Source organism: Zootoca vivipara, chromosome Z (assembly GCF_963506605.1).
Source record: "Zootoca vivipara chromosome Z, rZooViv1.1, whole genome shotgun sequence".
In the NCBI taxonomy this organism is placed as follows: Eukaryota; Metazoa; Chordata; class Lepidosauria; order Squamata; family Lacertidae; genus Zootoca; species Zootoca vivipara.
In genome coordinates this window covers 36,650,406-36,674,006 of record NC_083294.1, presented here as the reverse complement: position 1 = coordinate 36,674,006, position 23,601 = coordinate 36,650,406, and the positions used below count along the sequence as shown (strand labels likewise).

Genomic DNA, 23,601 nt, shown 5'->3' with positions numbered 1-23,601 from the left:
GGGCACCATGTTGGCAGCTCCTAATATAGAGATTCCTCATTGATGCCAATGAGGAAAAGCAACGGCACTTCTGGTCATTGTTTCAACAAGGCTGACGTCCTTGACCCCAGGTGCTCCCAGAAACGCAGTGTGCCAGATGTCTGTCTGTGTGCACATACTGCGCCCCTCCAAATACCCCATGATAGGTAGCCTCTTCCTCCAAACACCCCACCATCATAAATGGGAGGGATGTGGATCTTTAATAAAATGACAGAGGAACTTTAAATCCATGTGCTGGTTCTTTAGCACATGGGTAGGCAAACTAAGGCCCAGGGGCCGGATCCGGCCCAATCACCTTCTCAATCAGTGTGTTTTTACATGAGTAGAATGTGTCCTTTTATTTAAAATGCATCTCTGGGTTATTTGTGGGGCCTGCCTGGTGTTTTTGCATGAGTAGAATGTGTGCTTTTATTTAAAATGCATCTCTGGGTTATTTGTGGAGTATAGAAATTAGTTCATTTATTTCCCCCCCCCATATAGTCTGGACCCCCACAAGGTCTGAGGGACAGTGGACCGGCCCTCTGCTGAAAAAGTTTGCTGACCCCTGCTTTAGCATACCACAGCTGGTTACAGAGAGCATAATTGCTCTGATTCTTTATGCAGTGTGTGTGTCAGAGAGAGAAAATAGATGAGCCGGATGGCATGAGGATATTTACATGGGCACTTAGCCAGGAAACAGTGTTGTGTTTTCCATAGATATGCTTCTTTAGGGAGGGTATCTCATCTGAATGTTTCAAGTTTCCTCTGCAGTCCTTCCTATAGGGAAGGTAAATTCCACAGAATTCTATGCCTACAAACCGGGGGACCCTGGGGGAGAGATCGAATGAGCATTTATGCCAGACTATGCGATTGAATTTAAAATTAAATGCTGTTCATTTAATTTACAGTAATATTGTATAATACTTGAGGGCTACCTGCCTCTAGTTATTTCACTTTTAAAAAAACAAAAACAAAAACAAATAACGAAAACAAGGAATATACGAAAGATATTCTTAAGAAGTATCTGAACTGCTGGAGAATCACGGCATTTAAAAACTGAGCATTAAAAACCTACTTAGAAACATCCTCCCATTAATACCCCTTATAAAATCTTGTATCGCATCCCTAAACCTCTTCGACTGACTTGGAAATGAACCAGATTTGATTTCACTGAGTGGCGTTTGCTTGCAAGTAAGAAGGCTTAAAGTTGTGCAACAAGGCATCCTGACCCTATGTGTGGGGCTTAACTTCCAGGGAAGTGTATATAGGATTGCAGCCCTAGTGTGGGGGAGGGGCATTTTGGCTTGCCTTGGGGTGTGTGTGTGTGTGTGTGTGTGGAATAAAGTATGAACTGCTTTCTGTTTTACATGCAGCTGAGGTTGCAGGCTAAGATCCCTTAGGATGATAGTGCAGCGCTACAGTGCTGCTTGCATGAGAGTGTGTGAGCTGAGCCACCGGGTAGTGTAATAGCAGATGCTTGCCTGCGCTAAGCTGATTTACTTGTTTAAGATCTGACCTCATCATTCTGTCAGGATGGATTCCCACCTATACAGTTAAGAAGATCTTACAGAACTGTCCGCGACATACAGAGGAAGGCTCAGTGAGAGAAAGGGAAGGACAAGTATTAGGAACACAAGCATTTCTTCCTTCCTTTCCTTATTTTAGAGAGGATGAAGCGGAGGCATTGAAAAACACAGGAGACGAACACAGGGTCTGTTTCCTTTCTGGAACAACAGGATTTTTTGTAGCAGTGTTTTCTTTCTCTCTTTTCCCCCTTCCACAACTTGTGAAGATGTCAGTCTCGGGGAAGAAGGAATTTGATGTGAAGCAGATCTTGAGGCTTCGCTGGAGATGGTTCAGCCACCCCTCTCAGAGTTCCACAGGCACCGGAGGTTGCCTGCAGCAGGAAGGATATGAGCATAGAGGGACACCAGTTCAGAACAGGCTGAAGAGCCACTCGCGGGACAGAAACGGGCTGAAGAAAAACAACAGCCCAATACGACACAACATCTTGGCGCCAGTGCCTGGACCGACCCCAGTGCTCCATCGGCAGATCCAGACTTGGCCTGAGCAGCAGAACTTCATCGAGCACCTGCAAACCACAGAGCAGGCGCCAAAAGCTGCCAGAGAGGAGGAAGCTGACAAAGAAGAGCTGGACAGAAAGGTGCAGGAGTTGCAGATGATCACAGAGGAGAGCAAGGATGAGTCTGTTGAGAGGTGGGTGATTTAGAGGGCAGCGCTGAGGAAAATCACCTGCATGTTATTGCTGTTATTAATGGTCATTGTTTGTAGTTATTGCTGACGTTGTTGTTGTTATTATTATTATATAAAAGCACCATCAATATGCACAGCACATTGCAAAGCACAAGAGAACAAGTCCCTGCCTGGAGGAACTTACAGTGTAAAATTTGACATGGCGGGGTGGGGGTGGGGGTGAGAGAGGAATGGTAGAGAAATCGAAGCAGACAGGGTATCCATGTGCATTTATTTTGGTTGCATGCACTTATACTTGGTTACAGCAGGGTATGGAAAGTGCCTTAACACTTTACATGCAGAAGCTCCCAGGTTCAATTCCCAGCATCTCCAGGTAGGACTGGGAATACCCCCTGCCTAAAATCTTGGAAAGCTGCTGCTAGCCAATGCAGACAATACTGAGCCATATGGGCCAGTGGTCTGACCTGGCATATAACAGCTTCCTTTCCCCCAGTTAAGGGTTTGTGAGCCTAAAGTTTAATGAGAAAGGTGAGCTTTGGTCTAAACTACTTACTCTTTCTTTCTCTCCCAAATCTCTCTCTTTTTAAATAAACCTTACTCTTGCTGTTGTCTTGGAAATGAATATACCGTCCAGTTCTTAGGAAGCATGCTTTCATTTTAAAAAATTGCTGGAGATTTTTAACCCCAAGTGAATGAAACCCCCTTCCTCTAAAAGTCACACACATCACACTGTGCTAAATACAGCTATGTTTTTTTTGTTGTGTGAATGGCGTTTCCTGTTTATGAGATGCACCCCCCCCCCACTAAGGAACAAGGTCCTTTGTGCTTCACCTTATTTTCACTCCCACCCCCTGCCCCCCTGACACTTCTCTGAGAATTTTCAGTAGCTTCTGTAGAGCATGTTAATTTGTCTTCAGATAAATGAACCAGCTCAAAACCTTCCCTTTCCCGTGACTTTATCAATAAGTTCAAGCTTTGATGAATGGAAAACATTGGGACACACATGGACACTGCCACCAGTCCTCTTTGTTGCTGCTGTTTATTGCCTCATTGAAGAATATAATTAACCTTGAACCATACTGGAAAGTGGCAAGGAGCTTCTTAAAGGTTTATTTTAAAATTGCAGTAATCTCACCCGCAGCTTGCTGAAGGGAGAGAACCTAGGGCAGTCATGCTTGGGAGTACTATTAAACTAAATGCTTGGGGGTGGGGGGCCACGCTTGTCAAGGATATTGACCTGTAAGTCCTAAACACACATGGAGGCTGATCATCTAGGAATAAGTTCCTTTGTGTTCATTTGAACTAACTACTATGCCAATGTAGACAAGGCTGCTACCTTTCTAAGTAAAATGTCACTGAAAATGAGCAGGACAGCTTTAGAGTTCAGATTTAGGACGGGAGTCACCTCTTGTGAGTAACTGATAGCAACTGATAGCAACAAGGGCCAAAAGCAAAAAAAGGGACAGTGATGGAAACGTGGTTCCAGAAGTAATTTGTTTTTTAAAAAACAGTATGTTGTAGTGGTTGGAGTGTTAGGACAAGAAACCTGAGAGACCAGGGTTCAAATCCCTTCTCAGTCCTGAAGCTTACTGGGTGACCTTGGGCCAGTCACTTTCTCTTAGCCTAACTTACCTCACAGAATTGCTGTGAGAATATTTATTTAGTTCAGTCAGGATGCAAATGTATTTGCTCCAATACAAACTGTACATGTATTGCAGAAAATATATATATAATTTTAGTCTCCGGCATTTTTTCATGCCAGGGAAAAAGGAATCCTGTTTGACAACCTGCATTTTTTAAAAATTGCTTCTCATTTCTCCAGCTTGTGATGTGTACTAGGAATCCTGATTCATTCAAATCTATGTCTGGGCAATTTGAACAAAAGCATATTGGCATATTGAAATCTAAAGAGGATTCATTAAGGGCCTGACACCAGTGTACTTTTTGCACTGATGCCAACAGGAATGCAGCAACATACTCAGGAATGGAATTTCCCTTGTGGTATGATTCTACACACCTTTACTGATTAGTGTTCAGTGGAGGCCAATGGGGCTTACTTCCAAGTAAGTGTATGAGAGAGCATAGCTTGAGCAGGAAATTTGAGCATGAAGAACAACAAATATGGTGGAAACTGTGGAAACTGCTATACTAGTGCAAATGCAGCACTGCTCAGCCAACTTCGTTGGGTCCTCAGCTTGCATGACTTCTTACTTATGGCCACTGCTTACTAGCTTTCTACTCCTTATAACTCAGACAATAATCACTTGGCTCCACCTAGCAGCCCAGATACACACCAATCACAATTGGCTGGAAAGATCCCTTCCTGTGCTGGTACCTGGCTAAAGTCGGGCTGAAATTCTCAGAAAAACAATAAGAATTTCTTTGAATTTTTCTTTTTCTGAACTGTTGGAAAAGGTTGATTCTCCCCTGGAGAATATTAAACAAAATGGCCTCCTCAATTTCTTAATCCAATAATTGGATGGAGAATTTCAGCTCCTGCTAAACACCCCCAATTTTCATATTGTTTAATATTCAGTAATTCGGTAATATTAAATAAAGCAATGGGCACCCCTTCCTTCCCTTGGTCCTCTTCTCCTGGCCAATTGCTTCCTTCCTCCATCAGAATGAATGAGCAACAGTCTCATTCAGCATTAACCTGAATCAAAATGTCTCAAAAGAGAATTTTCTGGGAATTCTTTTTGCTACCACAAAACCTGTTAGAGAATTCCACATCCCTCCGAGAGATTAATCTGCATATCCTCCTCCCCAATCTTGCCTCCCACAATAAGGGTAGAAAATTTTGGGAGGCCACTTTTGCCTAGCAAAACTCAACAAGTCAATATAGGCATCACTGCTGGGATGCCTTCAAAATTGTATGGAGTCTGGCCTTCCTTTGAGAGTCTCTCCATATATCCTACAGCAGCTGTCAGGAATATTGAACAGGGACATGGAAAAGTCACTGTATGAGGACAATTCCAGGCACTAAGTACTTCCAGTTGTAATGGACCTGGCATGGGGAATCATAAGAAGCTGCTTTGTACCACATCAGGCCACCCAACTTGGATTGCCTACTTTGACTACTCAGAATGAGGTCCTGCTCATTGACTGTTTCTGGATCCTTTCAACTGGAGTCCCTGGGAATTAGGCCTTGGACCTTCAGCATGCAAAGTGTGCTCTCTTCCACTAAGCTATAGCCCAACTTAGAAGCTCCTCAGAGTCTGTGGAGGAGGTCCTTCACATTTACTGCTTCCTGCTCGTTTTAATTGGAGGTCCAGGGGCGTGAACCCAGGATCTTCTGTGTGCAAAGTGATGCTGCCTTATCACTAAACTATGGTCCCTACCTGGATTGGGCAGCACCACTGTGTTTTGCAACCCTAAAACATATTTCCTCTGGATTGGAGAAGTAAACAGCAACAGCCATTCCAGCTAGGGGCTTCAACAACGTGATCAGAATGAGAAGTTGTTTCCAATTACCAGGCAGGAAAGAAAACCTGTCACTAAAGCAGTGTGTTGTTGTTATTGTTATTATTATTGTTGTTGTCATCATTGGTAGTGGTGGTGGTGAAGAAGAGGCTCCAGGTAGATTCCCATCTTTGTGTCATGGACTGGTTGGATGCAGAGGAATGGTGGGAGGAACCAGCTGGAGAACCTCCAGGAAAGGAAGGCTCAGAGCCCAGGGATTTGTGGTGGGATGATGATGAGAGGGAGAAGAGGAAGAAGACTGGGAAAAGGAGGTGTCAGAAGCTGAAGAGGTAACAGGGCTGAGTGAGCTGGGAGAGTCTGTGGCAGAGAGAAGTCCAGAATCAGAGGCAGAAGCTGAATCAGGAAAGAAGGGGGGGGGCAAGAGGCACGGGTGAGTCCGGCTGGTGAAGAGCCACAGGTGTCTCCCACTCTTGCTATGGCAAGCTCCCCTTCCCCCGTCTCCCAGAACCAGAAGAGGTATGAAAAGGGCAGAGGAATGGTTGGCTTCATGCAGGCGCAGTCTCTGATTGCTTGGAAAAAGCCTGAGGAGGTGGGCACTTTCAGTCTTGGCAACTGATTTTCATGGAAGAAGACCATTGGGAATGAGCTGCTCTGCTCATTAAGCCTGACAGTCAAGTCTGTGGAGCTCCTTCTTTTTGCTAATAAAGAGTTAACTATCTTTGAATTGTGTGATTACAGACCAGCACACTCCTGTGACAATGTGTTAGAAAAGCCTGATCGGCTGAGCTATGGCCATGACCCTGCAACTGCTTTAGAACTGCTTTAGAACCTGAAAGTTCTAATTGGTTCCCATTAGCGGCTCGATGGGACTGGTAGGCAGGGAGACCAACAGTAGGTGAAGACAGAGCAAAGAAAGGCAGAGAAAACTATTGTTTTGTCCCTGGACTCCTTCACCCCTAGTTGCACAAGGGAAATGCTGAGAATGATGAAGCACCAGAGGATAAGCAGTGACATCCCTTTGACTGGTTGTAAGCCAGAAGGCAGGCAGGTGAGCAGGCTGAGGTTGGTGGGGCAGTTTATCCTAATGGACCAGCCTCCACTGTTAACCCACCAGCAGATCTATCCACTGTGAAAACAGTCAGTTAAAGGGCCAGTATTAAAAATGGCCAGGGGGTTAGACATGCTAGTCGTGTCGCTTCTTAAACATTAATTCATTTATTATGACACATGCTTCTTCAACCAGATCCCCGCTTCATCAGATGCATGAAGTGTTATCCTCACTTGGCATATGTATGGGTGCAGAAGGGGGGTGAAAAAAAGGAGTGAACACTGGTATCAAATGTCCCCAAATGCAAAAAGTACTGTCTGTGACCATCTGCTTGAAGTTTAAAACATGCGGTGCAAACGCAAGCTGTTTGTACATTGCATATTTTTTGACTGGGTGTTTTATTCTGTTTTGCAGTGTAAAGTTAGTGATTGTCTGGGTTACAACCCAAGAAGGGGATGGGTGAGAAAGTGGAAGGCATAATAGTATTCAATATGCCCGAACCCAGCAATTAAAGGTCAGGGTATGGCACTTCTCATCTGTTGCCTAGCTTCCCCAAATCGTGATGACACATGTCTAGCGTCTCTGATGAACTTCACCAAATGACAAATGCAGGGATTGTGGACTCATCTAATGGGAACCGTTTGAATCACAACCTCTTTCTATCAAGGATTCGTGACTGTCAGGATTGACTGGGCGTTGCGTTTTTCATGTCCTTGTCAATGACTATCTTCTCATTACCATAGAAATATGGTGTTCTTGCCTCTAAAATGTCTAGTGTTTTGACAAACATTCTAGGCATTTTTTTTTTAACCGAGTGGCCAAATTTCCCTCCCCTGTGGTTTGGATTCAGTGGTGCCACAATACAAGTGGAAGACTATTCTATTCATGGAAGAACTGAAGGGGAGTGTATGATGTCCAAAAGTCCCTCTGCCACCCCCCCCTACAATAATTTTGGATAACTCCCTCACCACCAGGAGAAGTTTCTAAAACAGTGTGCATGCTTGGCAGGCAGAAGGCCACAGGTTAGATCTGCAGCATCCCCAGGTAGGGCTGGGAATGGCCATTGTCTGGAGAGCCACTGCCAGTCAGTGTAGACAGTATTGAGGTAGATAGACAAATGCTCTCACTTGCCATAAAGCATCTTCTTATGTTCCTAAGGAAATCCTGTTGCATAAGAGGAACTCTGCTCATTAGAAGGCAAAGCTGTGCTGGATCAGACAAGGGCATATAAATTCCAGCCTCCTGATGCCCACATCAGATCCTTTCCAGGAAGGTCACAAGCAATCCCCCAAGGTGAGAGCCTTCCATGCTGTGGCCCACAGGAAATCATATTCAGTGGTATTCTCCTCTTGTAAATGGAGGCTCTGTTCGGCATCCATGGCTAGCAACTTTTGCTAAACCTCATAGTACTTAGGCTCAATTTGTGTGCCCATCTAACAAATGATTCTCATTGCCTCCCCAAATAGTCACCATGCTCAGTGTATTTATCAAATATTCCAAGACTGAAATGGTCAAGTGTAGATCCTTTTCTAGCAAATAGCACACTTACCCCACGCAAGAAGGAATCATCAGGCTTGTAAGAGGCTCAGACTTTGCAGAGGAAATGAACCCCTAAGGGTGGAAAACCTTGAAAAGCAGCTCAGTGGGGACTGAGCATGCTCAATGGGCACAGAATGCTAATTCTTGGGGAAATGGAAATGGAACTCTGGGGAGGGGGAACAGAATGAAATGACACATCCAGAAAGAGGACACGACCGACCGACCGGAATCGGGAACGCAACATTTCATTATTGCTGCTCCTGTTGTTTTTGAGTACATTTTGAATGTAGATGACACTTTAATACAGGGCTGGGAAATCTAGATATCATTGGACTACAGATCCCACCATCTCAGACCATTGACCATGGAGGGTCCCAGGTCCCCCATCTCTGCTTTAAGGGAAACAAATGGCTGTGTCAAGGAGCTTACAATCCAGATTTAGACAGTTGCCTCTCTATTGCCTTTGCTGTTATTCTGAACCAACACTTTAATTCGGGAACTATACCCTGAGCACAGGGAGAAATATTCTGGCATTTAAACTTATGACCCAGACTTGGGAGTACAACTTTTGTCTCCACGAGCATTTATTTGCTACAGGTGTTGAAGCTGTTTCTGTAGAACTGGGGCTGCTAGGTGGTCTGGAGGGCTGTGACCCTGATAGAGAGGAACCAAACAATTAAGCCCCATCTGCACAACTCCCACATTTATGAACTTTGCATGGCAGTGCAGAATCTTGCCAGTGAGAAGTGGCTCGAAGCAGTGAGTATGAACGACACTGGCCGATTCCGGTTTCAGGATGGTCCTGAAGAATCCCTATTCCTTTCAGGCCATTGTGAGCCCTCCAGGATTTTGCTGCCTGCAGAGTTGCCCATTTAAATTTCAAGTCACATCTGCACTTTCTATGCAGATGACATTGAACCGGACCACTAACTAGCAGTGTAAGCTTATTCCAGGCTCACACAATGACTTCCAATCAGCGTCGCCTAAATAAGGCCAGGGTCAGCTATACATAAAATCATTAAGCTGCCTCCAAGTTGGCAGACTTTGGGTGCGAGACTGACAAGGTGAGATGAGCACAGCTTGCCTTCAGAAAAGGTGGTTTGGGAGCTTTGGCAGCCTTAGCTCTTTTCACCACCACTATCATCAAATCTGTAGTTTATTAATGTTTTTATCCAGAGCTATACAGTATCAATAAAAAGGAGAATAATGATAACTGAAGGTAGAAAAGAGAACTGAAACAATGGGGAGGAACTCCCATCATCCCTGACCACTGGCCAAGTTCAGTGGGAGCTGAAGTCCAACTGTATCTGGAGATTCACCATCAGACCAAGAAGCTTGAAAAAATAGACCTCTCTCTTCTTTTTTTGGTGATACAAAATTCACAGGGGAAAAGAAAAGAGGCTTCTAATAGTTGAATTTTCTCCTTCATACTACTGTCTTGGACTTGTTGAATTACCAACAAATCTGATTTTAATTTTTTTTAGATAAATGTGAATATAAGGAACAAAACAGAGGAGGGAAATAGGTGAGGAGAGAGATGAAGGATGAAGATTTGTGTGTCAGGTAGGGAAGGTGTCAGATAGAGAGCCAGGCAACAGCGGTTGTTCTTCCAGGGTAATAACGTTAGCAGAACACCACTCTTGATAAGTCATCAGCATTTTTGTGCCATTTTTTTTACTGATATACACATTTTTGCAAGGCATTTCTCCCTAACACATTGCAAATTTGCACAGTATTTTCATGAACATATGTGTTTCTATGCACACTTTTCCATTCTGAAGGAAATCAGCCCTGAGTGCTCACTGGAAGGACAGATCCTGAAGCTGAGGCTCCAATACTTTGGCCACCTCATGAGAAGAGAAGACTCCCTGGAAAAGACCCTGATATTGGGAAAGATTGAGGGCACTAGGAGAAGGGGACGACAGAGGACAAGATGGTTAGACAGTGTTCTTGAAGCTACGAACATGAGTTTGACCAAACTGCGGGAGGCAGTGGAAGACAGGAGTGCTTGGCGTGCTATGGTCCATGGGGTCACGAAGAGTCGGACACGACTAAACGACAATGCACACTTTACCAGAATATATGCATCCCTATGCAAATTACTTGGCTGCAGAACTGCACTGTAAAATTTGGTGATGTGTGAATTTCAAAGGATGGCTATGTTTTTTGTGCATTGTTTCAGAGAGTGCAAATTTTGTCGGTTCACCTTTAAATGCAAACATAATCAAATTTATCCTGCATCCCTACAGGTGAATAGCCCATTTGTTTTCCCATCATCTCTGCCTCTTTCTTGCCTTCACAGTCCCCAGTGTTTAAGCTCTTATGACCTCACTTCCTTCATTTTCCCAATGTGCTCTTTGATTCTTTTCCTTAGGCAAAGAGATCATTCACTTCTCTCCCAGAAGTTGCACAGTTTGCTAACATTCTGCAGTTTCATTTTCTCTGAAACAGCCTATGGATGTGTAGGTAGAGACAACAGGCAACAGATAATGTTTTGTTTATGATAAACATTACATTCTGTAAACCTAACACTGTTGTACAGCTGGGGACTTTTGAATTCTACTGGGCCAAGGAAGAAAAATATTCTTTTGTGAATATACTTAATGTTTTCACCAGCTCATTATTACCTCTTTCTTTTAGTTCGCCTTTGCCTAAAGTTAGACCTTTCTGGTGTAAAGCCTCTGCACTGCAAGCCATGTCTCCCATTTAATTGCATTACACTCAGTAGGGGCATCGTTTGGAAAATAACTTAAATTATATATTATAGTTTCTAATTATAGGCAACAGAAATTGGCTGTAGCTGTTACCTAAGGGAGCAGCAAGCACCAACTAGCAGCATGGAAGTGCCCTTTAAGTAAAGGTTATACACAATTCTTTAAAACGTAGAGGCAATAAGAGAAGTCATTTGCACTTCCATAACAGGCTTTCTATCCTGTTCTTGAAGCCAGGCACACACTAGGGGCAAATCACACAACTTTTTATGTTTGTGGCTCGATCCAAATAGCTTGGAAGAATGGCACAACAATGGGCATAGACTCTGAGCATCTGCCCATGATCCTGGCAATGTGCTCACAGCACCCTTCCCCAACCTATGTGCTCTAGTGGTTTTTGGACCACAGCTCCCATCAGGCTCCATGGTGGGAAATGCAGTCCAAAATTGTAGTCCCATGGGGCTGGTGGGAGCAAAACATCTGGGGGGCACGAGGTTGGGGAAGGCTGCATTATTTTAGCAGCATTGCCCTCTTTATCATGGGAAATAAAGATAATGGAATGGTACATTTTACTCTTTCTAATTATAGTACATAAATCTTTCGACATAGCCATTGATTACTCTTGTGAGAAATGGCATCTCAAAAAAAGGGCCTGCAGACAGTGTATGAAATAGCAATGAAATAAGATACTTCAAGCATATCAAAGCAGTGTTTCGATTGTTTTCACGGAGAAGTTGGGGTGATACAGCTATGAAATCAACAGGAAATTGCATCACAGTGTGTGCATTCTTAGGAGGGCATAAAAAACGATTGCTCGTTTTATAGAAATGCAGTCTAAAAGCACTTTAGTTAGACCTAATGGACAATTAAAGGTTATTTTACGGTTGAATCATTGACTTCCAAACTATTTATGAGGAGTTAGGCACAGGCCATTAGCGCTGTGCGCTTCATGCTTTAGACGATTGTCCATGCTGTGTTGACCACTTTACCCATCAGCTTTGGTCCTTACCAGGGATGGGAAAGAAATTTGGTTCAGTTCCCATTTAAAGGTGAACCCACATAATTTGCACATTTCACAGCTATATGAGAAATAAAGCCTTTAAAATTCTCAGAATTTTGAAATGCAATAGTCCAGCCAACTGTGACCTGTGGGTATAGGGCTGTATACAAAATAGATAAATAGATAGATGATAGATAGATAGATAGATAGATAGATAGATAGATAGATATACAGATAGATAGATGATAGACATGTTGATAGATAGGTAGATGATAGACATGTGGATAGATAGATCAGTGTTTCTCAACCTTTTTTGGGCCACGGCACACTTGTTCCGTGAAAAAAAGCACGAGGCACACCACCATTAAAAAAGTTAAAAAGTTTAACTCTGTGCCGCCCTATATTATAATTATGACTGTAAGAAACACTTGCCAAATATTGCTTTCCGGCGGGTTAGTGTCGTGTATTGGCGGCCGCCAGGCTCGTTTGCACTGAGCTTTGGGAAAGAGGAGGAGAAATATTGCTTTCCGGCAGGTCAGTATTGTGTATTGGCGGCCGCCAGGCACGTGACAATGCAAATCGCCCTTCTCGTCGCCGCTAGTGTGCCGCGGAACAGCGGTTGAGAAACGCTGAGATAGATAGATAGATAGACAGACAGACAGAATGCAAAAATGCTTACATTCTGAAAAAGTGTGCATAAAAGTGCATATTGTTGTTAAAATAACACACAATAACACACAAAAAGGCACTACATTAGGGAAAGTTGCTCTGCAAAAATGTGTATGGTAGGTACATTTCCCCGCCCCTTGGAAAGACTTCACCAGGACAACCCACCTGTCTATCACATGACACCTGCCAAAATCTCTTGTGTGGGGTTCCCAAGCACCTGACAGCCAGCCAAGAAGTCTGTTCTTCACACTCTCCTGTGAGTGGAGGGTTGTGATTGGTGATGCCGTGCACAGACCTCTCCGTGGCAGCACATCCTTTGTGTAATGCACTCCTTCTATAGCAGAGGTGGGGAAATGCAGGACCAGGGGCTGACTGCACCAGCCCAGGAGCTGGCATACCAGTACTTATTTCCCCTCCAACCTGACATTCCCAATCTTCCATCCTGGCCAGCGTGAGACTCTCAGGGTTCTGGTTTGGGTGATTCTTCTGGCAGAGACCCTCCCTCTGATCCACAGGCAGAGCAACTAGATGCTCCAACTTCATTATCTCCCACTCTTTCTCATGCACACATATTAGAGAGGGGAATGTAAGCAGCTGCAGGTGGCAAGATTTTTAACCTCTGTTCTGTCCTATAAGAGGCAAAACGGACTGTTACATGAACCCTGAAAGCTTTTACCATATTGTTTTTCCTAATTTTTATACTATCTGTAATTATTATATTTTTAGCTCTATATCTGTTTTTACTGATTGTAAAGCAAGTATGTCTCGTTGTGTCTATTTTTATGTGTATATGAGCTTAAAGCTGAAATAAATCTATCTATCTAAGCAGCATTCCTAGAACTCCACCTCAGCTACACACGAGTAACCCTTTGCTCTCTCTTTAAAAACTGCCAGCTGTTTCTCTCTCTCCCACCTTTCCCTAAGTTTGCCCAAAGTGCTGAAGTATATCTCATTCAGAGTCCAAGAGAGATCCCCAGCTTTCAGGGCACCATCTCCTAAGAATTAATTCCCATCAGCAGGACCTCCTGGACCTCCTAGCCATCCAACTGTTTTACAAAGGAGTGGTTGGACAGCAGCTGCCTAAACTGCATCTATCTTCATTTGTGGCAGGAGCAGGGAGTCTGTGGGTTTTCCAGATGCCATTGAATTCCAGCTTAAACCAGCATGGCCAAAAGCCAGGGATGATGGGAGTATGGACATCCGGAGGGCCACAGCGCCCCCACCTCCTCGACTACAGTATCTGTTTGCCCTCATTCTCCATGAATATTGATCTATTCCTCTGGAAGTTTCAAAGCAAAATGCTGGTCATACCATATTATGCTTGGCTCAGCTTAGATAAGACACCCCCAAACTCAGCCCTCCAGCTGTTTTGGGATTACAACTCCCATCATCCCTGACCACTAGTCCTGTTAGCTAGGGATGATGGGAGTTGTAATCCCCAAACAGCTGGAGGGCGGAGTTTGGGGATGCCTGGCTTAGATCCATGCAACACAGCTGTGAGTTTTGAGTCGGGATGACCTACAAGAAAAAAAACACTGCAGATAAGAGCATAATCCCCTCCAATTGTCATCCAATTTACCAGAACAGCATGTTTGAGAGAGAGGAAAGGAATGTGTGCAAGGCCGGCTGGTGAGCTTTGTGGCTGATCCTGAACTCCATATTGGCACAGAGTAGTCAGTGCCCCCCCTTTAGTCTCGAGTGTGCACCCGCCTCCTGTTCCTTTAGCTCCAGAATTAAATCATGCTCAGTATGGATTCCTGACATCTTAGATTAGCATTTGGGTGCTCCTCCCCCTGTTCCTCTGCACCCTTCAGCTCTAAGAGCTGTCAACACCTATTAATTCTAATCAGAGCAGAAGCCTCACCACATCTTTCAGAACTGGGCCCTACATGCTTACTGCAAGCTGATGTGCAAAGTGCTAAAATGCATGAAATCCCAATTGTGGGAAAATAACAATTCTGAGGTTTTCCATATGGCTAGAAGCAGCACCTTTGCAATAAGTTTTCAGAGCAGCCCTACTGTGTTATTCCCCAGAACCACAGAATTCTACATTTTTAATTCTCCTCCTCCTCCTCCCTCCCCTCCCCCATATCATTTATAAATTGGTTCCCATGAGGCATCCTGAAGTGATTCACCAAATAATAAAATATAGGCACAAAACAGTTTACATCGAAACACTTAAAACAATAGCATTTGTAAAAAACACACACAATTAAAAACACATAGTTTAAAACAGTTCAGAACAACAACACATGCATGCATGCAATCAGTTCAAAACAGTACAACACAGATATTGACTGGGATCAAGATGTCAGTTTGTTGAAAGGGGAACTTAACATGGAGCTGGAATTCCTTCGCCGCTTAACCCCAGAAACCCTTTTCAGATCTCATGTATGGCACATGTATAGTAAAAGTCACAAAGGGACAATATTTCTCCTTCCTTTCTGTCCTTGTCTAGCTGGGGATTTGCTCCATGCTATGATAAAGATATTTCCCCTATCATCTTTCCTGAACAGCTTTTGGGAGATTTCTCTATTTCCACTTCCCCTCTCCCCCGTTCCAGTTGACAATCATCTCCTCTAACCCCCTCTTGCTTTTCCGTCTTTTGACACAAAGTATAATCTTCTGCGTCATCAGAACAACAGTGTGAAAGGTATCATCAGGACAGCAGCTCACTTTCCCAAAGATGCTGTTTCTACGGAAACACTGTTTCTAATTATGGTGGGTCTTTCTGACAGATTATGCAAAACTGTACATCACTTTAGAGGGGGGGGGAATCATGCCACATGCCCTCCCAGCACCCTTTAATTTAACATTCTCTGGCTCTCAGGTACTCAGTTACTTGGAAGGGGGAAGAAGGTAGAGATGTTCATTCAGTTCATATTTTAATGGGAGCTACCTTTTGGAATTCACAAGTCTCTGAATTTTGTGGTGCATTTTCACACCCCAAAATAATATACAAAAAAGTGTATATTAGGGTAAAAGTGTGCTCAATAGATTGATCAACTAAAGCTTTAGCTGATCATTTTGTGGAGACCCATTCTCACCAGTATGACTGTGAGCTAAAAGCAGTCTTGCATATTTCCCCCCTTAGGCTACTTTTTAGGCTATTTTTGTTATGATAAATTATTAGGTAATGAAAACTAATGTGCTACACAATGACATTTCCTTCTAACAAATCTTGGTAGCTTTTATCTATGAGAAAGTATGTATAGAGAAGCAAAATAAAAAAATTCCTTCAGTAGCACCTTAAAGACCAACTAAGTTTATATTTTGGTATACCAAAATATAAACTTAGTTGGTCTTTAAGGTGCTACTGAAGGAATTTTTTTATTTTGCTTCGACTCAGACCAACACGGCTACCTACCTGTAACTATGTATAGAGAAGTTTTCCATAAGAAAATCTGTACTGTATAAAGTTTTCCCTCTCCCCAATACAGTGGTACCTCGGGTTAATAACTTCATTTGTTCCAGAGGTCTGTTTTTAACCTGAAATGGTTCTTAATCTAAGGCGCGCTTTCACTAATGGGGCTTCTTGCTGCTGCTGCACCGCTAGCGTGCAATTTCCGTTCTTATACTGGGGCAAAGTTCTTAACCTGGAGCAACCACTTCCTGGTTAGCGGAGTTTGTAACCCAAAGCGTCTGTAACTCAAAGCGTCTGTAACCTGAAGCGTCTGTAACCCGAGGTACCACTGTACTAGGACACTTGGCAATCCAAAGAAATTGATTGGAAGTCAAGGTTGAACTTGCTACAAGATATGCTGTTGATTGCAAACTTAGATAACTGTAAAAGGGAATTGGGCAGATTCATAAAGGACAGATCTGTTAACAGCTCTATGGAATCTTCCAGTTTAGAGGCAGTATGACCCTATATACCTGTTATCGAGGGAACAAACCTTGGCAGAGGGCAATTGCAATCAAGCCCTTCTTGTGGGAAAGGATTTTTCTGAGCTTTCTGAGCAGGAAATGAAAAATGCAAGAAACCAATTTGAAAAAAAAATCATTTCCTAATGCAAACTTGTCACTCTTCTAGTCCTCATCATATCATCTATTTGGGAAGTCATTTTACTGCAGTCACTGATACCCAAGTCAAATATGAAAATGTATAAGCAATTTCAAAATAAATAAGATTAATTGGAAAAGCAATTATTATAGAGCGGCAGAGTGAACAATTACCGAATCTAGCATAATTAGACTCGCTATACACAACTACCACAAATAAATTAGGTCCATCGGTGCCAGCTCCTCTCTAAAGGATTTGTATAGTGGCTCCCCAGTTACCATAATTCTTCTGCATTTTGTAGCCTTTGGACTTGGACAACTAATCAAGCCATAATTGGCTATTTACCTGACAAGCTGAAAAGATTATTAGTATTGCAGAGCAAGGCTCACACTTTATTACCACGTACGTGAAGGCGCATCTTCTGGGATGTTTGGGTGCATAATGAGAGTATTATTTATTAGGTCACAGTTGCCAAATGGTTTCTAATGCTCCATAAGAGTATGAATATGGAACTATATTAATAAGATTATGGGGGAAAATACATAAAGTTTAAACCAGGGAGACACTCTTGGTGTGAAATAAAGCAGTAACTTAAAGCCTCTGGAAGTTTACCTCACACATGCTAAGCTCATTGCCCTTTCAGCTTCTCCCCAGGGCCTCTGCCCAAGCCTGTTGACAAATGGCATGAAGGCAAGGATAATGCCTCTCTCTGTCATTGTTTCCAGGCGCTTGCTATTCAGTGTCTTATAGCCTGGGGCGGGGTGTGTGTGTTGGGTGTTACAAGAGCGTGCATGCTTCCTGCCTGCTCAACCTATACTATCATCATCTTAGCTGTGAGTCTTGGAAGACCTGCTCCCTTGCCTTGCAGGCTTTTTCCCACCTGGCCTGAGAGGGCAGGGCCCTGACTGACTCCAGCTACAAAAGTTGAGGGAGCTGAAGAGACCAGATACCATCATGGCTGCATATGCATACCTAGGGTCCCATATGGGGCCATATGGCTCCCCTCCTCCCCCCAAATCACTTTACCTCAACAACCACATTAGAAATCATTGCATTCTATTTGGCCCAAGTACTTGAAGAATCCTGAGTATGCAAAAGGTGTGGAGGAAGGGTGGAAAAATCGATGTGCCTTTGTGCTGCGTTGTGAGAAGGAAGGGAAGCTTCTTTTGTGTTTGATATCACCACAACAGTGGAGGTATGTCACCATACACATTGTTGTGTAGTGGGTCTTCAGTGATTTCAGCTCAGTGCAAATAAGAAGCAGGAGGCGAGGATCTGGTACAACATCTCTTTACTTCAAAGAACAAGTAAGAGCCAGAATATATCTTGCCAATGTTGAAGTTCTACAATTGATTGCCAACAATTGCCAAGCTCAGATCACTCTGCAGCTGTTTGCCTGCCAAGCTACTCATAGTAGGAACACACATGCTTAAAGACACGCCTGCTCCTGTATCAGTTCACCTGTATACTGTGGTCATCTGTTGGTACTCTTTTTCAGGTGTTTGCATTGTTGAGACAAGTGGAGACTGGGCAGGAGGCTGTTTTTGGCCGTAGCACTGCACCTGTGGAACTCTTTTTTAGGGAACCTAATCTGAAATTTACCATGTTATCCTTTAAGTGCTGGGTCTTTTAAGGTCCTTTTTATAAAGTCTGCCTGCTGCTGCAATTAGCAATATTTTATGCTACTTACTTGATACATTACTGTCACTTGTGCTGCATTTATTTTAATATGTTGCACACTATCTAGGGATGAATGGTGGAGGTGTAAATTCTCAAATGAAAAATAAATAGCTAGATAATTAATTAATTAATAGATACATAAACTAACAAAAGCAGCACAGCATTCTTCAGCAGTGAGCTTTTGAGAGAGTTCAAGTGGATCGGAAGCTGCCTTAAACCGAGTCAGACCATTGGCTAGCCTAATTTTATAATGCATGTTTTACCCTAGTGCATGCATTTCTGTATACACATTTCTTGACTGGAGAACTACACTGCAAAATTCAGAGGAGCACAAATTTCAAAGTATAGCTGTGTTTCAGTTCGTATGTTGTTTCAGAAACTGCTTGTTAGGTATGTCTGCCTTTAAATGTGCTCTGGATGGAATTTGCCCTCCACCTCTAACTTTAACAGATATAGGTCTTAATATATCTTCCATTTTGAGTGTGTGATGGCAAAAAGAGGTGGATGTTTAATCACTGGGTCTTCATGGTAGCTAAAAAGCTACACAGTGTAATGCTGCTTGTTCTGTAAGTCTCCCGATAGTCTCACTGCCTCATAAATACAAACAAGTTCCCTGTTTTCTGAACCACATAAATACTCAACAAGAGAGCTGGGAGCAGGAAAATGGCTCATTTTAATCCCAAACTCATAAAAACAACCCTGTGGTGATAAATGAAAATGATTCTCCAGACCTAACATCATATAAGTTTCCATTAATGTTACATGAGTTTCCCATTATATTGGAGACACATCAATAATCACCCACAGAAGACATTTTCACAAGCATCAGAAATGTGTTCCTTTGGGTTCCCCCGCCCCTTCAAAAAGGAAGATGCAGCTCATTCCTATCTGATGATACAATTCACTGAGACAGTTAAAACAAACATGTTTGCATCCCATTTCTTTGCTGTATGCGCAATCAGGAACGTGGGCAGAGCACTTCAATGGGACAGGGAGAGAGAGAAACTGAGGTGGAAAAACTGCTTTTTCCTATGCCCTGGTGCCTTCTATTAGTCAGGCAAAATGTGTGTGTAAGAGGGGGGGGATGGGGGAGGAATTAGATTTATTCCGCATTTAAAGTTGAACTTACCTAATTAACACTTTCTGAAATAATACACAAAATGAAATGGAGCCATCCTTTGACATTTGGGCGCTTCCAAAGTTTGCAGTGCAGTTCTCCAGCCAAGTAATGGGTAAAAAGAATGCATATACTAGGGTGGAGGGTGCATAAAAATGCATATATTCATGAAAATAACATACAAAAATGCATTATTAGAGAGCATTGCTTTACAAAAAGGTATATAGCAGGCAAAACTTTCATTCAGATATGTGTATATTAGGAGACATTCCTTTTATTATGATGATGAATTTTCATAGAGACTTGGTTTTTAGTTTTTAAGTGGCAAACCACTGTGGAAATATGAAGGACTAAACTTAGGGCCGGGAAGATGGGAAACTGAGAGACATCCAGCCTGATGGTTGAGTGGAGATTTAAATTCTGGTATCCTGGGAACTGTTATGATAGTTTTTTTCAATTGGACTTCCATGCCCATTTATCATGCTAAATTATTTTCCTTCCATTGCTTCTTACACAATTTTGTTGGGTTCAGGATAATGTATGCAGCAGTTGTGGAAGTTCCTCCCTTGCAATTTAGGAGCCTTGCTATTTTGGATTGTAATATGCATGGGGTGCTGAGCACACAGAGAAGACTCTCTACTGCTTACATTATCGTGAGCATCATGATGGCAAAAGTGGGGCCAGGAGCAACAGGATGACTTGGGGGGTGGATTAAATGCACAGTCGTAAGTCCCATTCTCCACATTTCCCATCTACATGAGGGTCAAGGCTTGCTGAATTTGGGTCCTATTGAAAACATTTGGATAGAAGTCATACCTTCACAATTCTCATTGTCTATGATCTAAGTTACAAAACTGTGAGATGATAGATAGATGATTGATAGATGATAGATAGATAGATAGATAGATAGATAGATAGATAGATGATAGATAGATAGATAGATGATAGATATCTTAAAACAGTGGCAAGTCACCTAGTGGGAACAGTAAGGACACAGGAATCTACCTTATCAGGTGATTGAGCCTGAGTATTGTTTGCACCGACTAGCTGTGGGCTCTTCAGGGTTTCAGACAGGGAACGTTCCGCAGCTCTTCCAGGAGATGCTGGGAATTGTCATTGGGAACATCTGCATGCCAAACAGATGCTGTTCTACTAAACTATGGCTCCTCCCCTAAAAATAAAGCAAGGTCCCAGTCCTCATGATTCTGAATAAAAGGCTAAAATAAATAGGAGCACAGAAAGCTATCACTGGTCTACTTATCTCAGTATTGCAGACAGTGACTGGCAGTGGGTCTCTAGGGTTTCAGACGGTGGATGTTCCCAGCCCTAACTAGAGATGCTTGGGATTGAACCTAGAACCTTCTTCATGCAAAGCAGACACCCTGCCATTGAGCTACAGCCCTCCCCAAACAGGAGAATAAGCTGGCTGGTTAAACCAAGCCCCAAACCATGCTGTAAAGGTTATGCTGCAAGGCAGAGTGTAGCGAGGCTGCTGTTCAGAAGCTTCAAAAGAAACTCACCCGCTGGAGTGGGATCTTCATTTTTTACTCCCCCACCCCTATTTTTGAAACAATTGCACCAACAGGATTAAAGAGGCCACCTTCAGGACATTTCTGTCCTCCATGGTAATTCTTGTGCTAGCGCATCGCCATCTTCTGCTCGAAATGCAATGCCAGCAATTTGTTGCGCTATTTACCTAATAGTTCCAATTTTTGAGCTCAGCCTCCCATATTTATCTTCTAATGCAGCAGCCAGCTTGATGCCTCCATTTGAAATGTATGGGTATTCTGTTGGATATAATGAGTTTCCGTCAAAAGCTCTGTTAGTGGCTGGCACTGGGGATAACTCATTTTGATGGAAAATAGGAAAAGAGTGGAAGAGGGAGTCACGCATTCTCAGTCAACTAGAGCAAATCCTTTAGGCTATGTACAGATGATGATTTCTGTGCTGCACCTGGACTTTTCTCCCCCCACCCCTCCGCCCATTGCTATATTGCTACTGTAGCACTCAGTAACTTTACAGGTGTACAACTTAGCGGGAATGCAGGTGGGGCAAGCCTGTTCGGCGCAGTCCCCTTTTACTGGAGCCACTCCTAGTCTGATGCAAGTTAATAGCACATTGGAATTGACTAGACCAGCCTCAAGCTGCTTTTGGTCTAGTCAATTTCACATCAAAATATAAAAATCCCTCTAAATAAGAACATGTGCTTGAATGTGGACTTCCCATTGGCATCTAGCTGGCCTCTCTGGGAATAAATGCTGGGCCTTTGGTTTGATCCAACAGGGCTCTTAAATAAATAGGATGCCATAAAATCTATTCGATGGTGGCAGCATACACTGTTAGACATTGTGGCAGCCCATGAAGGGTAGAACTCCCTCCCCACAGAAGGACACCTGGCGTTTTCTTCATATAGCTTCCACTTCCCTGGCCTCTCAACAGCTAAAGTGGTGTGTGTGTGTGTGTGTGTGTGTTGTTGTTGTTGTTGTTGTTGTTGTTGTTGTTTAGTCGTTTAGTCATGTCCGACTCTTCGTGACCCCATGGACCATAGCACGCCAGGCACTCCTGTCTTCCACTGCCTCCCGCAGTTTGGTCAAACTCATGTTCGTAGCTTCGAGAACACTGTCCAACCATCTCGTCCTCTGTCGTCCCCTTCTCTTAGTGCCCTCAATCTTTCCCAACATCAGGGTCTTTTCCAGGGAGTCTTCTCTTCTTTTGAGGTGGCCAAAGTATTGGAGCCTCAGCTTCAGGATCTGTCCTTCCAGTGAGCACTCAGGGCTGATTTCCTTCAGAATGGATAGGTTTGATCTTCTTGCAGTCCATGGGACTCTCAAGAGTCTCCTCCAGCACCATAATTCAAAGCATCAATTCTTTGGCGATCAGCCTTCTTTATGGTCCAGGTCTCACTTCCATACATCACTACTGGGAAAACCATAGCTTTAACTATACGGACCTTTGTCGGCAAGGTGATGTCTCTGCTTTTTAAGATGCTGTCTAGGTTTGTCATTGCTTTTCTCCCAAGAAGCAGGCGTCTTTTAATTTCGTGACTGCTGTCACCATCTGCAGTGATCATGGAACCCAAGAAAATAAAATCTCTCACTGCCTCCATTTCTTCCCCTTCTATTTGCCAGGAGGAGATGGGACCAGTGGCCATGATCTTGGTTTTTTGATGTTGAGCTTCAGACCATATTTTGCGCTCTCCTCTTTCACCCTCATTAAAAGGTTCTTTAATTCCTCCTCACTTTCTGCCATCAAGGTTGTGTCATCTGCATATCTGAGGTTGTTGATATTTCTTCCGGCAATCTTAATTCCGGCTTGGGATTCATCTAGTCCAGCCTTTCGCATGATGAATTCTGCATATACAGTATATTCCTGCGTATAAGACTACTTTTTAACCCAGGAAAATCTTTTCGAAAGTCGGGAGTCGTCTTATACGCCGGGTCGTTTTATTAATACAACAAGTATATCCCAAACTCTATATTTTAACTGGAAAAGTTGGGGGTCGTCTTATACGCCCAGTAGTCTTATACGCCGGAATATATGGTAAGTTAAATAAGCAGGGAGACAATATACAACCTTGTCGTACTCCTTTCCCAATTTTGAACCAATCAGTTGTTCCATATCCAGTTCTAACTGTAGCTTCTTGTCCCACATAGAGATTTCTCAGGAGACAGATGAGGTGATCAGGCACTCCCATTTCTTTAAGAACTTGCCATAGTTTGCTGTGGTTGTTTTCAAAATCTACAGTATCAGATTAATCAAACACAATTCCAAGACATGTAAACAATAACACCTTAAGTTAACTGAATTTTAATCATCTGTATGTAATTTTAGACACTTCAGCATGCAAGATGTCATGCCATACTTCAGAAAGTACTTCCGCTCTAATCTCATGCTTCCTATATCCTTGGCTTGCTGAATTCAGGGTGACTTTAATTTTGTTTATCCCCTTCAGCCACAGAAAAGCACTTAGAGGGACTAGCAAATCACTATGAGAGAGAGGAAGAAGGAAACCCAGCCACCGGGCATATAATGTAAAAAAGAAGAAGAAAGGTTTATTTTATGGTAAAGGGTGGCAAGAAATCTACTATAAATAAATAAAGACACAACACATAAGGAAAATGGACGAGGAGGGAGGAGGAGATAAGGAAACTCGTGTACAAGTTCTCAGTTACCAGCTAT

At 43.1% G+C, this 23,601-nt stretch overlaps 1 protein-coding gene across 2 annotated transcripts in view; it reads left to right on the top strand.

The window, feature by feature from the left end:
* Positions 1-1,712: 1,712 nt before the first annotated feature.
* Positions 1,713-23,601, top strand: part of KLHL4 (kelch like family member 4) — a 45,736-nt gene continuing 23,847 nt past the window's right edge. For both annotated transcript variants that reach the window (XM_035113939.2, XM_060270201.1), the window contains exon 1: positions 1,713-2,235. In XM_035113939.2, coding sequence (XP_034969830.1) covers positions 1,811-2,235 — 425 coding nt within the window. In that variant the 5' untranslated portion in view covers positions 1,713-1,810. The remainder of the gene's footprint in view (positions 2,236-23,601) is intronic.